The 15794-nt window shown below is 45.7% G+C and overlaps 1 protein-coding gene across 6 annotated transcripts in view; it reads right to left on the reverse strand.

The window, feature by feature from the left end:
* DIAPH3 (diaphanous related formin 3) overlaps nt 1-15794 on the reverse strand; it is a 1416707-nt gene that overhangs the window by 555868 nt on the left and 845045 nt on the right. For all 6 annotated transcript variants that reach the window (XM_063952903.1, XM_063952906.1, XM_063952905.1 and 3 more), the window contains one exon: nt 9926-10165. In XM_063952903.1, the coding sequence (XP_063808973.1) occupies nt 9926-10165 (240 nt within the window). The remainder of the gene's footprint in view (nt 1-9925; nt 10166-15794) is intronic.

Consider the following 15794-nt stretch of genomic DNA (forward strand, 5'->3'; position numbering starts at 1 on the left):
CCCGGTCATACAGAGAGCCACCAGAGCCTTATGGCCCATAGTAGCCTCGGACACAAAGCTCCCCACGTTCAGGAAGAAGCGGCCCATGTTATGCTTCACTAGGGGTAAAAGTATTAGGGACATCATAGTGCACTCCGACATCACGGGGTTTCAAAGTGCGATACAACGACCTGCCACGTTCCTTTCGAAGGCCCCAGGATGCTACAAGTGTCCCAAGTGCACCACTTGTAATAATATGACTACAGGATCCTCCTTCAAGCACCCACACAAAGATAAAGTGTATCAGATCAGGCATGTAGTCACGTGCACCACTACACATATAGTGTACATACTCACCTGCCCGTGCCATCTAGTATACGTGGGCAAATCCATCAGAACACTCAGAGAGAGGATGGCCCTTCACAGGTCAGCGATCAAGCAGGCCTTATTAGGCAAACCATCGGATCAACCTGTGGCAAGGCATTTCGCCCTGATGGGTCACTCTCTGAATGACTTGAAACAACAGATTATTGACCACGTACCCCGTATCATCGGAGGAGGAGACAGGGACCGGAGACTACTCCACATAGAGTCCAAATGGATCTTCGAATTGGGCACCATCAGCCCGGGAGGACTTAATGAGAAGTTCTCATGGAACATTTTTCTATAGCCATCATCGCATAGTCCAGGGCATAGCAGCCCCATAATGTGTTCCAGTACTGTACAACTTGATATTGTCACTTTTCCATCCACACACAGCCCAAAGTTTTCATCCGCACTTTTTTTCACGAGCCTGTGGCGGTCAAGACCTGGTGGAAGCCTGTCCCCTTTGTACAGCCCCCGTCGCATACTGACTTTGCCGCCAACTATATGTTAGGACTAGCCATACTTTACAATCAGAGTTTTATTGGCATTGTGAGCCAGACTCATTAAAGTAGTGACTTCAAATCCACACCTTTATGGCTTATTCATTTGCCAGACAATGTTTTTTGACACACCACCGAGGTCAGGCCCCCACCAGGTTGTGACATATCCACTTATCCCCTGGCTCCCGGATCGTACCGTGCCCCAGGGTACAGTGATGGTTCCCATGTACCCAGGCAGCGAGCACAATGCACTTTTTTCACTCATTTCATTTCATTTATTTTTTCTAGCAGGCGGTTCACGGATACACCCCTCACAGCTCTCAGCACTGCAGGGCTCCTGTTGCCATGGATACGCGCACTTCTATCCGGTCACTGCCCATTTGCGGCGGATGTCTTTAGCGTTCCGGTTACCTTGGCTACAGGCGCACCTCGTCACACGTCACAGAGCCGCGACCGGAAGTCGGGCGGCGTCACCTTCACGCGCGCACTGCACTCGGACCTCACGGGGATATAAGGTAAGCTCCATCACCTTTCACAGTTACACACCTTGACAAAGGGGCATGTAAGCCCCGAAACGTTGGCTTTTACGTAATCATCTTCTTGAATACAAATTGATTACTTCACCTAAATCCTCGAGTGCCGCTGTTCTTTTTTGGATATCTGCATTACTATTACTACAGAGGGCACCGGGGTACCAGAACGCCAGCCAGGAGAGTGCCAGTCCCATTTGGGATATATATATATATATATATATATATATATTTTTTTTTTTTTTTTTTTATTGACAACCTAAAAGGTAATACAAATGTAAGACTTAATGAGGTAGCCTAGCAAACTGAAATGTACCTATAAATCTAAAAAATACCTATACTTTGCTACCGAGCTACTGTATCATATACTGGAAATGTCAGCCCAACATAGCTGACACCGTAATATGTAACCTTCAGAACCACATTCCTCTACATCTAGAATTTACTGGGAATGGAATGTTTTAGATCCTACTTGCTTAAAATCTTTTATAGTTAAAAATATCTTCATTAATTCAATTTTCTTTAATTTGATTAATGCCTCCATCTGAGTTGGTGGATTATTATTATTATCATTCCCTTTACACACAACTAGTCCAAGATATGTCAACAATATTCATCTGGAAAATAATATTCATGTGCTATGAAACCCAAGACATTCTTTATCTTTGCTGGCTTGTCCTTGGTTTAGGTAATTAGCTTTACAGTATATACGGCTGTACTTGTATAAGAGGATCAATACAAAAGAGCACTAGAAAGAAACAAAAAATAACATGTCCAGCAAAAAAACAAAAACAAAACCTCCTTAGGCCTGAATATGGAGACTGGGACATCACTGATCGCATTTCTTCAATGTGGGACATTCACTTTGCTCTCTTATCACAGCATAAAGATAATTCAAAATTCACACCTTATTCTGGTACTGGCCAATTCAGAATTGCACACAAGTTCATTCTGTATATAAATGTTGCGGGTATTTACAACTGTGGGCTGAATTCACATCTGATCGAAGATGTGCGAGAAAACGCACATCTACGGTTAATTCTTTCACATGCGGTGGGATGCCAGCACAGGGCAAGTCCACACTGCATGCCGGATCCTGATCCTACCCCCGCACACATGCAAAAGCATCACACAGCTGTGATGCTTTTGCATGTTTCGAGAAGACCTCTGCTTGTGCAGCCTAGCGGTCCGGATCATGCCCCTAAAATGGAGCACTGACGCCAAGAAAACACCTCTCCAGGTCTTAAACTGTGCTCTGAAGAGAACGCAGTTTAGGACCTTGCACACGTGCGTACAGGCGCATGCACATGTACATATATTGTTACATAGCGATTTTAGCACATCTGCGACAGGGTCTGAACCGTTCCCAGTGTATGTTCCGTAGCAGAGTGCACACATATGTGCTTCTAACTCCACTTGTGGCTGAATGTGCATAACTAGGGTGGTAGCAGAGCATTCACAAATACGTAGGTGGAATAATGGTCTATGCAGAGTTTGTAATTAGAGATCCATCTCATTTAAAAGGGATCTCTCGCATCAGGTATAAGGCTGGTGCAAGTGCGCACTGATAATGATAATGGCTCTTTTGGAAGCAACCTTTTTTTCTTACGTTGATTTGGCACAATAATGGCAATTCAGTGTTGTAAATATATTGTATTAAAGTGGTTGTGTGCTAATGTGTGCAATACTTCGCATTAAAATAACTATGACTTAGGAGTTTAAACCTCAATTAACATAGTTAAATGTTACCATAGCAATCACAATAATAACTGTACACAGCAATCTTCCAGTATAATTTTAATTGTGTTGTTAGCAAATTAAAAAAAGAATTCAGTTACCATCATTGCATGTATACGCATATTGTGTGGTGAACAGTTTCTCTACGTATTATATACAATATATTAAGGAAACCATCAACCTGAAACACGTAGCACAAGATAAAACAAAATTTAGAAAAAAAAAAAATCAACGCTCTACTGGTCAATATGTAAATTGCTACTGAAGGGGGTCCTCACACATGAAAGTGCAAAATGTGCTACAGATGTTTCCTCATACACCTAGCATCTAAACTCCAGAGGGCGCAAGATGCCCAATGCAAGTGAGACGCCCCAACAGGAGCAGTGTACTGTAATTTCATTTAAGTTTGGCGTCTTATTTGCATTGCAGACACAGAAAAATATCAGTCTCAGTGTACTAGATACGCACATGAATTGGTTTAAAATATGTCCTAAATTGAGATGCAACAAAACTGTTTCAAGAGACTGCACTGATTAATACTGCACTGAATTTTTTTCAAACCCAGGTCTGTTGTACTTCATCTGTGATTATGTACATATGTAAAACAAATTATTGTGCTGTTAAAGTCACAGCCCATGGTCTCTGGTACAGACTGAGTGGTGTTTCGCTGTGTGTGTGATGCAAATAAGACGCAAAAAATAAATAAAAGTCTCTACACTGTATCGCTTGGTGTGGCTCACTCACGCGAGGTGTCTCACACTGCAAGACTTGTTGAGACTAGGTGTTGGAGGACACATCTGTATAATATTGATTATCTAGAAATACCCGGAACCCAAGGTTTGCAGGGTGGCAAGGTACCATTAGTATAGTTTAACAAAATAAAACACTGCTACAAGGAAGAAATCACTAATTGCAATAAAAAAAAAATTCAGTATTGAATTATGTAAGTGGCATTGTAATTGCTAAATAAGGTCAATTAGCTTCTTAAACTATACATTAAAATTAGATTTTACTTACCGGTAAATCTATTTATCGTAGTCCGTAGTGGATGCTGGGGACTCCGTAAGGACCATGGGGAACAGACGGGCTCCGCAGGAGACAGGGTACCCCAAGAAAGAATTAGGAATACTGGTGTGCACTGGCTCCTCCCTCCATGTCCCTCCTCCAGACCCCAGCTAAGGAAACTGTGCCCGGAAGAGCTGACAGTACAAGGAAAGGATTTTGGAATCCAGGGTAAGACTCATACCAGCCACACCAATCACACCGTATAACTCGTGATAAACTTACCCAGTTAACAGTATGAACAACAACAGAGCATCAGATTACCCTGATGCAACCATAACATAACCCTTATTTAAGCAATAACTATATACAAGTATTGCAGAAGAAGTCGGCACTTGGGACGGGCGCACAGCATCCACTACGGACTACGAGAAATAGATTTACCGGTAAGTAAAATCTTATTTTCTCTAACGTCCTAGTGGATTCTGGGGACTCCGTAAGGACCATGGGGATTATACCAAAGCTCCCAAACGGGCGGGAGAGTGCGGATGACTCTGCAGCACCGAATGAGCAAACACAAGGTCCTCCTCAGCCAGGGTATCAAACTTGTAGAACTTTGCAAAGGTGTTTGAACCTGACCAAGAAGCCGCTCGGCAAAGCTGTAATGCCGAGACCCCTCGGGCAGCCGCCCAAGAAGAGCCCACCTTCCTAGTGGAATGGGCTTTAACTGATTTTGGAAGCGGCAAGCCAACCGCAGAATGAGCCTGCTGAATCGTGTTACAGATCCAGCGAGCAATAGTTTGCTTTGAAGCAGGAGAACCCAGCTTGTTGGATGCATACAGGATAAACAACGACTCAGTTTTCCTGACTCTAGCCATTCTGGCTACATAAACCTTCAAAGCCCTGACTACATCTAGTAACTCGGAATCCTCCAAGTCACGAGTAGCCACAGGCACCACAATAGGTTGGTTCATATGAAAAGATGACACCACTTTTGGCAGAAATTGTGGACGAGTCCGCAATTCTGCCCTGTCCATATGGAAAACCAGATAGGGGCTTTTATGTGACAAAGCTGCCAATTCTGACACACGCCTAGCCGAAGCCAAGGCTAATAGCATGACCACCTTCCACGTGAGATATTTTAACTCCACGGTTTTAAGTGGCTCAAACCAGTGTGATTTCAGGAAACTCAACACCACGTTAAGATCCCAAGGTGCCACTGGAGGCACAAACGGGGGCTGAATATGCAGCACTCCCTTTACAAACGTCTGAACTTCAGGAAGAGAAGCCAGTTCTTTTTGAAAGAAAATGGATAGGGCCGAAATCTGGACCTTAATGGACCCCAATTTGAGGCCCAAAGTCACTCCCGACTGTAGGATGTGAAGGAAACGGCCCAGCTGGAATTCCTCTGTAGGGGCATTCCTGGCCTCGCACCAAGCAACATATTTTCACCATATACGGTGATAATGTTTAGCCGTCACGTCCTTCCTAGCCTTTATTAGCGTAGGAATAACCTCATCCGGAATCCCTTTTTCTGCTAGGATCCGGCGTTCAACCGCCATGCCGTCAAACGCAGCCGCGGTAAGTCTTGGAACATACAGGGCCCCTGTTGCACAAGTCCTGTCTTAGAGGCAGAGGCCACTGGTCCTCTGTGAGCATTTCTTGCATATCTGGAAACCAAGTCCTTCTTGGCCAATCCGGGACAGAGTATTGTTCTCACTCCTCTTTTCCTTATGATTCTCAGCACCTTGGGTATGAGAGGAAGAGGAGGAAATACATAGACCGACGGGAACACCCACGGTGTCACCAGTGCGTCCGCAGCTATCGCCTGAGGGTCTCTTGATCTGGCGCAATATCTCTGCAGCTTTTTGTTGAGGCGGGATGCCATCATGTCCACCTGTGGCAGTTCTCACTGACTTGCAATCTGCATTTAGACTTCTTGATGAAGTCCCCACTCTCCCGGGTGGAGGTCGTGCCTACCGAGGAAGTCTGCTTCCCAGTTGTCCACTCCCGGAATGAACACTGCTGACAGTGCGCTTACGTGATTCTCCGCCCAGCGAAGAAATCTGGTGGCTTTTACCATCGCCACCCTGCTCCTTGTGCCGCCTTCGCGGTTTACATGAGCCACTGCGGTGATATTGTCTGACTGAATCAGAACCGGTTGGCCGCGAAGCAGGGTCTCCGCTTGACTTAGGGCATTGTATATGGCCCTTAGTTCCAGGATATTGATGTGAAGGCAAGTCTCCTGCCTTGACCACAGCCCTTGGAAATTTCTTCCCTGTGTGACTGCCCCCCACCCTCGGAGGCTTGCATCCGTGGTCACCAGGACCCAGTCCTGAATGCCGAATATGTGACCTTCGAGAAGGTGAGCACTCTGCAGCCACCACAGGAGAGAGACCCTGGCCCTGGGGGATAGGGTGATTAATCTGAAGATGTGATCCAGACCACTTGTCCAGTAAGTCCCATTGGAAGGTCCTCGCATGGAACCTGCCGAAGGGAATGGCCTCATATGATACCACCCTCCTTCCCAGGACTCGAGTGCATTGATGCACTGACACCTGTTTTGGTTTTAATAGATTCCTGACCAGTGTCACGAGCTCCTGAGCTCTCTCTATCGGGAGATAAACCTTTTCTGGTCTGTGTCTAGGATCATGCCTAGGAGAAGCAGATGAGCTGTAGGAACCAACTGCAACTTTGGAATATATAGAATCCAGCCGTGTTGCCGTTACACTTCCAGAGAAAGTGATACGCTGTTCAGCAACTGCTCTCTTAATCTCGCTTTTATGAGGAAATCGTCCAAGTACGTGATAATAGTGACACCTTGCTTCCGCAGCAGCACCATCATTCCCGCCATTACCTTGGCGAATATTCTCAAGGCCATGGAGAGACCAAACGGCAACGTCTGAAATTGGTAATGACAATCCCGTACCGCAATTCTGAGGTACGCCTGATGAGGTGGATAAATGGTGACATGAAAGTATGCATCCTTTATGTCCCGAGTCACCATAAATTTCCCCCTTTCAGGCTTGCAATGACCGCTCTTAGCGATTCCATCTTGAACTTGAACCTTTTCAAGTATATGTTCAGGGATTTTAAATTAAATATGGGTCTGACCAAACCGTCTGGTTTCGGGACTACAACATGGTCGAATAATAACCCCCTCCTTGTTGAAGGAGGGGAACCTTGACCACCACCTGTTGAAGATACAATTTGTGAATTGCAGTTAACACGGTTTCCCTCTCGTCGTGGGGAAGCCGGCAGGGCCGTCGGTGAGAGGGCATCTTCTCAAAGTCCAGCTAGTATCCCTGAGACACAATATCTATTGCCCAGGGATCTAACAGGGAGTGAACTGGCTGAACTTACGAAGGCGTGCCCCTACCGGGCCTAGCTCCGCCTGTGGAGCCCCAGCGACATGCGGTGGATTTTTGTAGAGGCCGGAGAGGACTTCTGTTCCTGGGAAATAGCTGTGTTGTGCAGCTTCTTTCCTCTGCCCCCGCCTCTGGCAAGAAAGGACGCACCTCGGACTTTCTTGTACCTTTATTCGAAAGGCTGCATTTGATAATGTCGTGCTTTCCTAGGCTGTGCAGGAATATAAGGCAAAATATCAGAATTACCAGCTATAGCTGTGGAGACCAGGTCCGAGAACCCTTCTCCACACAATCCTCAGCCTTCCATATGCCTCTTAAGTCGGCATCATCTGTCCATTGCATATTCTACCGGACACGTCAAGCAGAAATCGACATAGCTTTGACTCCAGGACCCAGTATACTCATGTCTCTTTGGGCATGTTTTATATATACATATCTCTTAAGACAGCATCTTTAATATATATATATATATATATATATATATATACATATGTATATCTATATACATACTAGGGTCTCAATCTCTGCTGATAAGGTACCTGTCCACGCTGCCACAGCGCTATAAACCCATGCCGACACAATCGCCGGTCTGAGTCGTGTACCAGAATGTGCACGCTATCTGCAGGATCCCTGAGAATAGCTGTTACGTCAGGGCTACCTTTTGGGCAAACGTGACACCCTAGGGGAAGATTCCCATCATATCCTGGCCCTAGTGGGGAAAGGATACTCCCTGAGAATTCTTTGTGGGAAACTGCAGTCTCTTGTCTGGAGATTCCCGCTCTTTTTCTTCATGAGAGGAGGGAAATTTACCTCAGCTTTCTTCCCCTTAAACATGTGTACCCTTGTGTCAGATGAGTCATCAGTGATATGCAAATCATCTTTTATTACAATAATCATATATTGAATACTTTTCTGCCATTTTGGCTGTAACTTTGCATTATCGTAGTCGACACTGGAGTCATACTCCGTGTCGATATCAGTGTCTATTATTTTGGATAGTGAGCATTGAGAGGCTCTAAAGGTCTCTGCGACATAGGGACAGTCATGGGTAGGTTTCCTGTCTGTTCTCTAATCTTTTGTGCAATAAATTCACCTTAGCCCTTAATTACACATATCCAAACAGGTGTCGGCATTGTCGACGGAGACACCCTCTCACACACATATTTGCTCCATCTCCTCCTTAGGGGAGCATTTTACCTCAGACATGTCGACATACACGTACCGACACACCACACACTCAGGGAATGCTCATCTGAAGACAATTCCCCCATAAGGCCCTTTGGAGAGACAGAGAGAGAGTATGCCAGCACACACCCCAGCGCTATTAACCCAGGAATAACACAGTAACTTAATGTTAACCCAGTAGCTGCTGTTTATATTGATTTTTGTGCCTAATTATGTGCCCCCCCCCTCTCTTTTTTACCCTCTCCTTGTAACTGCAGGGGAGAGACTGGGGAGCTTCCTCTCAGCGGTGCTGTAGAGAAAAAACATGGCGCTGGTGAGTGCTGAGGAAGAAGCTCTGCCCCCTCGACGGCGGGCTTCTGTCCCACTTTCATGTACAATTTTGGCGCGGGCTCCTGTATATATACAGTGCCCAACTGTATATATGCTGCTTTTGCCAAGAGGTACCTAATTGCTGCCCAGGGCGCCCCCCCCCCCCATCCCTGCGCCCTACAGTGACCGGAGTGTGTGGGTTTAATGTGGGAGCAATGGCGCACAGCTGCAGTGCTGTGCGCTACCTCATATGAAGACTGGAGTCTTCTGCCGCCGATTTTGACATCTTCTTGCTTCTCACGCCGGCTTCTGGCTCTGCGAGGGGTACGGCGGCGCGGCTCTGAAATCGGACGACCAAGGGTGTGTTCCTGTGTTCGATCCCTCTGGAGCTAATGGTGTCCAGTAGCCTAAGAAGCATGACCTATCCGCAGTTAGTAGGGCTGCTTCTCTCCCCTCAGTCCCATGTAGCAGAGAGTCTGTTGCCAGCAGATCTCTCTGAAAATAAAAAAATCCTAACAAAATACTTTCTATTTAGCAAGCTCAGGAGAGCTCACTAAGGTGCACCCAGCTCGTCCGGGCACAGATTCAAACTGGGGTCTGGAAGAGGGACATGGAGGGAGGAGCCAGTGCACACCAGTATTCCTAATTCTTTCTTGGGGTGCCCTGTCTCCTGCGGAGCCCGTCTGTTCCCCATGGTCCTTACGGAGTCCCCGGCATCCACTAGGACGTTAGAGAAAATATATTTTCCTTTGCACACAATAACATTTCACCTCACAATTTATTGATTTAAAAAAAAAAAAAAACTAAGCATGTAGGCAGTGCTCCTTTGGCAGTAGATTCCTCCTATTGGCTTAGTCAGATACGTATTCACAATATTTTCACTTTAAAGTACAACAGAATGATACAGTTCCAAATAATGTGAGAAACAATTTAGTAAAAGAACACTCACTTTGCAAAGAGAGCTGAGGTTAAATCCGAAGGTCTGTGCATTCCGAGATCCAGCATTCATGTAGTTTCCTATGAGTAACACTATCTCCAGCAGTTTAGCGAAGCTTCTGCTTTTCTTTATCTCCTCGCATGCTTCACTGACAGCCATAATATCTGGTTTGATGTTGTTTACTTGCTCTTCAAATTGAAGGCGAAATAGAATTGCATTGAGACGTGGAATGAGCTTCTTCACGCTGCTCATCTGATTAAAGAAAGGAATGTATTTTATGAAATAGCTATATAATTTTCTGCTTTAAACCATTCTAGAGGGACCAACAGAATAGAAATCCTTTACTGTGGGATGCAATTATGAAGGACAACTTTGCGCAGAACTCATCTGACTTCCCATCTACAATGTCAATTCTCCAATCCAAAATAGAATTAAACGTACAAAGATCTAACAAATATAAAAATGGTCAAATTCAAAAATTGGGGGAAAACATTGCTTAGTTAAGTACCCCAACATGTTTGTGCTTCATACAATGGACCTTATTCAGCTTCATAAGCAATTTTGTTAAAACAGCAAAATTGCAACTCGCTGCGATCGCATGTTGGGAGCCACCCAGTACAGGATAAGGCCGTCCAACAGTGATGCGATCGCAAATGAACTGCGATCACATTGCTGATTAATGGAAGTCACTCTGCTTCCGCTGCCAGGCTGGGAAGACAGAAGCAGGGCGGCCATTTTCCAGGTCGCAGCGGCCACCCCGAACCTGCCATTTCCTACAGCCACCACCGCGTCACAGGCCCCTGCAACACCGGCCCGTGAACACCTCTGCCTGTCAATCAGAGAACAATAAAGAGAACAATAAACTCCACCTATCTTTTCTAAGGGTATAAATCACAAAAAGCAGTCCAGCTTAGTAATGTATTGTAACAAATTGGTCCTCCCACACACAATACTAAAACTACACCCAATGTGATTTTCTTCTGTGTGTAGAGTAGGAACTAAACCTAAGAGAAAAAAAAACTGTAGGGGGTAGCATAATTCCTAGGATGTATGTGATGAGCCATTTAGGGATACTCCGGATAACCGTATTGGACCCTAGATCCAATGTCTCACTGATTTCTGCAATTATTTAGAGACAAGAGGCCCAAATGTAACAGCCCATGATTTGCAGGAATCATCCACATTCCAGCAGTATGGATGGTGTAATTACTGCTTCACAGTACTGAGGTCATGCGTTTCATTCTCACCACGGCCCTAACTTTGTGGAGTTTGTATGCTCTCCCTGTGTTTGCGTGGGTCTCCTACAGGTACTCCGGTTTACTCCCACAATCCAAAAATATGCAGGTATGTTAATTGGGTCCCGACAAAAATTAATTAACCCTTTAGTACATGAGCAGACTGTGTGGTTCTTATCTGCCATTAAATTATAATCTAAAATCAGTAGATTTTAAATAGCAATTGGGGGGAGGGGGCCTTTAAAACAAAACACCCTAAAATCAAAAGGCTTTAAGAGCTACTATTGTTTGCAGATGAGGAGATGGTGAGAACTTGAAACATGATTAAGGCTGCAGGTTGCATATGACTGGCCTCTCCTTGTGAAGGGAAACAAAAAGTCTGAAGTGATGTGCATACTTGCCAACTGTTCCTAAGAGCCTTGGTAATCTCAGATTTGTTCTGGCAAATATTGTTATATTTTTACATTTACTAAGTGTACATTATAATTCTTAGAAATATGCAAATATAATGCATTTGTCACTGAGTACTCTTAGTTGTGAGAATTTGATATTTAAAGTCAATGAGAAACATATAGGGGTAGAGTACAAGGATGTCCACATAAACTAAAATGTTTGCTACATGCTTACATATATGTATTCAAATAATCCAACACTTCACCAATAGCAGCTCAATTGCTGGTTATAGGTTTGAAACACTCTTGGTTCATAAGAAGGGTACAAACAGGCTCTTCTGTAACTGTATCAAACATGATTGGATAGAACATGAAGTGCTTAATTTCCTTCCTGCATTGTAAATTGTGTCTTGGGGCCTGTGCTTCATGCAATTGGGTCAAGCAAAATGATCAACCTGTGAGCAAATACTATGCATCTAATTATTTCAGATCTGAATACTGACAGTTCTTAAAGTGACAGGTGCTATTAGTTTTGTTACACAATATAGAGGATATTGTATATATATATATATATATATATATAATAAGAATTTACTTACCGATAATTCTATTTCTCGTAGTCCGTAGTGGATGCTGGGGACTCCGTCAGGACCATGGGGAATAGCGGCTCCGCAGGAGACAGGGCACAAAAGCAAGCTTTTAGGATCACATGGTGTGTACTGGCTCCTCCCCCTATGACCCTCCTCCAAGCCTCAGTTAGGTACTGTGCCCGGACGAGCGTACACAATAAGGAAGGATCTTGAATCCCGGGTAAGACTCATACCAGCCACACCAATCACACCGTACAACTTGTGATCTGAACCCAGTTAACAGTATGATAACAAAGAAGTAGCCTCTTAAAAAAGATGGCTCACAACAATAATAACCCGATTTTTGTAACAATAACTATGTACAAGTAATGCAGACAATCCGCACTTGGGATGGGCGCCCAGCATCCACTACGGACTACGAGAAATAGAATTATCGGTAAGTAAATTCTTATTTTCTCTAACGTCCTAGTGGATGCTGGGGACTCCGTCAGGACCATGGGGATTATACCAAAGCTCCCAAACGGGCGGGAGAGTGCGGATGACTCTGCAGCACCGAATGAGAGAACTCCAAGTCCTCTTTAGCCAGAGTATCAAATTTGTAAAATTTTACAAACGTGTTCTCCCCTGACCACGTAGCTGCTCGGCAAAGTTGTAATGCCGAGACCCCTCGGGCAGCCGCCCAAGATGAGCCCACCTTCCTTGTGGAGTGGGCTTTTACAGTTTTAGGCTGTGGCAGGCCTGCCACAGAATGTGCAAGTTGAATTGTGCTACAGATCCAACGAGCAATCGTCTGCTTAGACGCAGGAGCACCCATCTTGTTGGGTGCATACAAGATAAACAACGAGTCAGATTTTCTGACTCCAGCTGTCCTTGAAATATATATTTTCAATGCTCTGACAACGTCCAGTAACTTGGAGTCCTCCAAGTCGCTAGTAGCCGCAGGCACCACAATAGGCTGGTTCAAGTGAAAAGCCGAAACCACCTTAGGGAGAAAATGAGGACGTGTCCGCAGTTCTGCCCTGTCCGAATGGAAAATCAGATATGGGCTTTTGTACGATAAAGCCGCCAACTCTGAAACACTCCTGGCTGAAGCCAGGGCCAATAGCATGGTTACTTTCCATGTAAGATACTTCAAATCTACCGATTTGAGAGGCTCAAACCAATGAGATTTGAGAAAATCCAAAACTACGTTTAGATCCCACGGTGCCACTGGAGGCACAATTGGGGGTTGTATATGTAGTACACCCTTGACAAAAGTTTGTACTTCAGTCACTGAAGCCAATTCTTTCTGGAAGAAGATTGATAAGGCCGAAATTTGAACTTTAATAGACCCCAATTTGAGGCCCATAGACAATCCTGCCTGCAGGAAATGTAGGAATCGACCCAATTGAAATTCTTCCGTTGGGGCCTTCTTGGCCTCACACCACGCAACATATTTTCTCCAAATGCGGTGATAATGTTGTGCGGTCACTTCCTTCCTAGCTTTAATCAAAGTAGGAATAACTTCCTCTGGAATGCCCTTTTCTTTTAGAATCCGGCGTTCAACCGCCATGCCGTCAAACGCAGTCGCGGTAAGTCTTGGAACATACAAGGTCCCTGCTGAAGCAGATCCCTTCTTAGAGGTAGAGGCCACGGATCTTCCGTGAGCATCTCTTGAAGTTCCGGATACCAAGTTCTTCTTGGCCAATCCGGAGCCACTAGTATTGTTCTTACTCCCCTTTTCCGTATAATTCTCAGTACCTTTGGTATGAGAGGCAGAGGAGGAAAAACATACACTGACTGGTACACCCACGGTGTTACCAGAGCGTCCACAGCTATTGCCTGAGGGTCTCTTGACCTGGCGCAATATCTGTCCAGTTTTTTGTTGAGGCGAGACGCCATCATGTCCACCTTTGGTTTTTCCCAATGGTTCACAATCATGTGGAAAACTTCCGGATGAAGTCCCCACTCTCCCGGGTGAAGGTCGTGTCTGCTGAGGAAGTCTGCTTCCCAGTTGTCCACTCCCGGGATGAACACTGCTGACAGTGCTATGACATGATTTTCCGCCCAGCGAAGAATCCTTGCAGCTTCTGTCATTGCTCTTCTGCTTCTCGTGCCGCCTTGTCTGTTTACGTGGGCGACTGCCGTGATGTTGTCCGACTGGATCAACACCGGCTGACCCTGAAGCAGCGGTTTCGCCAAGCTTAGAGCATTGTAGATCGCTCTTAGCTCCAGTATATTTATGTGAAGAGACGTCTCCAGGTTTGACCATACACCCTGGAAGTTTCTTCCCTGTGTGACTGCTCCCCAGCCCCGTAGGCTGGCATCCGTAGTCACCAGGACCCAGTCCTGTATGCCGAACCTGCGGCCCTCTAACAGATGGGCACTCTGCAACCACCACAGGAGAGACAACCTTGTCCTTGGTGACAGTGTTATCCGCTGATGCATGTGCAGATGCGATCCGGACCATTTGTCCAGCAGATCCCACTGAAATATTCGTGCATGGAATCTGCCGAATGGAATTGCTTCGTAAGAAGCCACCATCTTTCCCAGGACTCTTGTGCATTGATGTACTGACACATTTCCTGGTTTTAGGAGGTTCCTGACAAGTTCGGATAACTCCCTTGCTTTCTCCTCCGGGAGAAACACCTTTTTCTGAACCGTGTCCAGAATCATTCCCAGGAACAGCAGACGTGTTGTCGGGGACAATTGAGATTTTGGAAGATTCAGAATCCACCCGTGTTGTTGAAGCACTACTTGGGTTAGTGCTACACCGACTTCCAGCTGTTCTCTGGACTTTGCCCTTATCAGGAGATCGTCCAAGTAAGGGATAATTAATACGCCTTTTCTTCGTAGAAGAACCATCATTTCGGTCATTACCTTGGTAAAGACCCGAGGTGCCGTGGACAAACCAAACGGCAGCGTTTGAAACTGATAATGACAGTCTTGTATCACGAACCTGAGATACCCTTGGTGTGAGGGGTAAATTGGGACATGCAGATAAGCATCTTTTATGTCCAGGGACACCATGAAGTCCCCTTCTTCCAGATTCGCTATCACTGCTCTTAGTGACTCCATCTTGAACTTGAATTTCTGTATGTACAGGTTCAAGGATTTCAGATTTAGAATAGGTCTTACCGAACCGTCCGGCTTCGGTACCACAAATAGTGTGGAATAATACCCCTTTCCCTGTTGTAGGAGGGGTACCTTGACTATCACCTGCTGAGAATACAGCTTGTGAATGGCTTCCAATACCGTCGCCCTTTCTGAGGGAGACGTTGGTAAAGCAGACTTTAGGAAACGGCGAGGGGGAGATCTTTCGAATTCCAACATGTAACCCTGAGATACTATCTGCAGGATCCACGGGTCCACCTGTGAGCGAGCCCACTGATTGCTGAAAATCTTTAGTCGACCCCCCACCGCTCCTGAGTCCGCTTGTAAAGCCCCAGCGTCATGCTGAAGGCTTTGTAGAACCCGGGGCGGGCTTCTGGTCCTGGGCAGGGGCTGCTTGCTGCCCTCTCTTACCCTTTCCTCTGCCTCGTGGCAGATAAGACTGTCCTTTTGCCCGCTTGTTTTTATAGGAGCGAAAGGACTGCGGCTGAAAAGACGGTGTCTTTTTCTGTTGGGAGGGGGTCTGAGGTAAAAAAGTGGATTTGCCGGCAGTTGCCGTGGCCACCAGATCCGA

Source organism: Pseudophryne corroboree, chromosome 2 (assembly GCF_028390025.1).
Source record: "Pseudophryne corroboree isolate aPseCor3 chromosome 2, aPseCor3.hap2, whole genome shotgun sequence".
Taxonomy (NCBI): Eukaryota; Metazoa; Chordata; class Amphibia; order Anura; family Myobatrachidae; genus Pseudophryne; species Pseudophryne corroboree.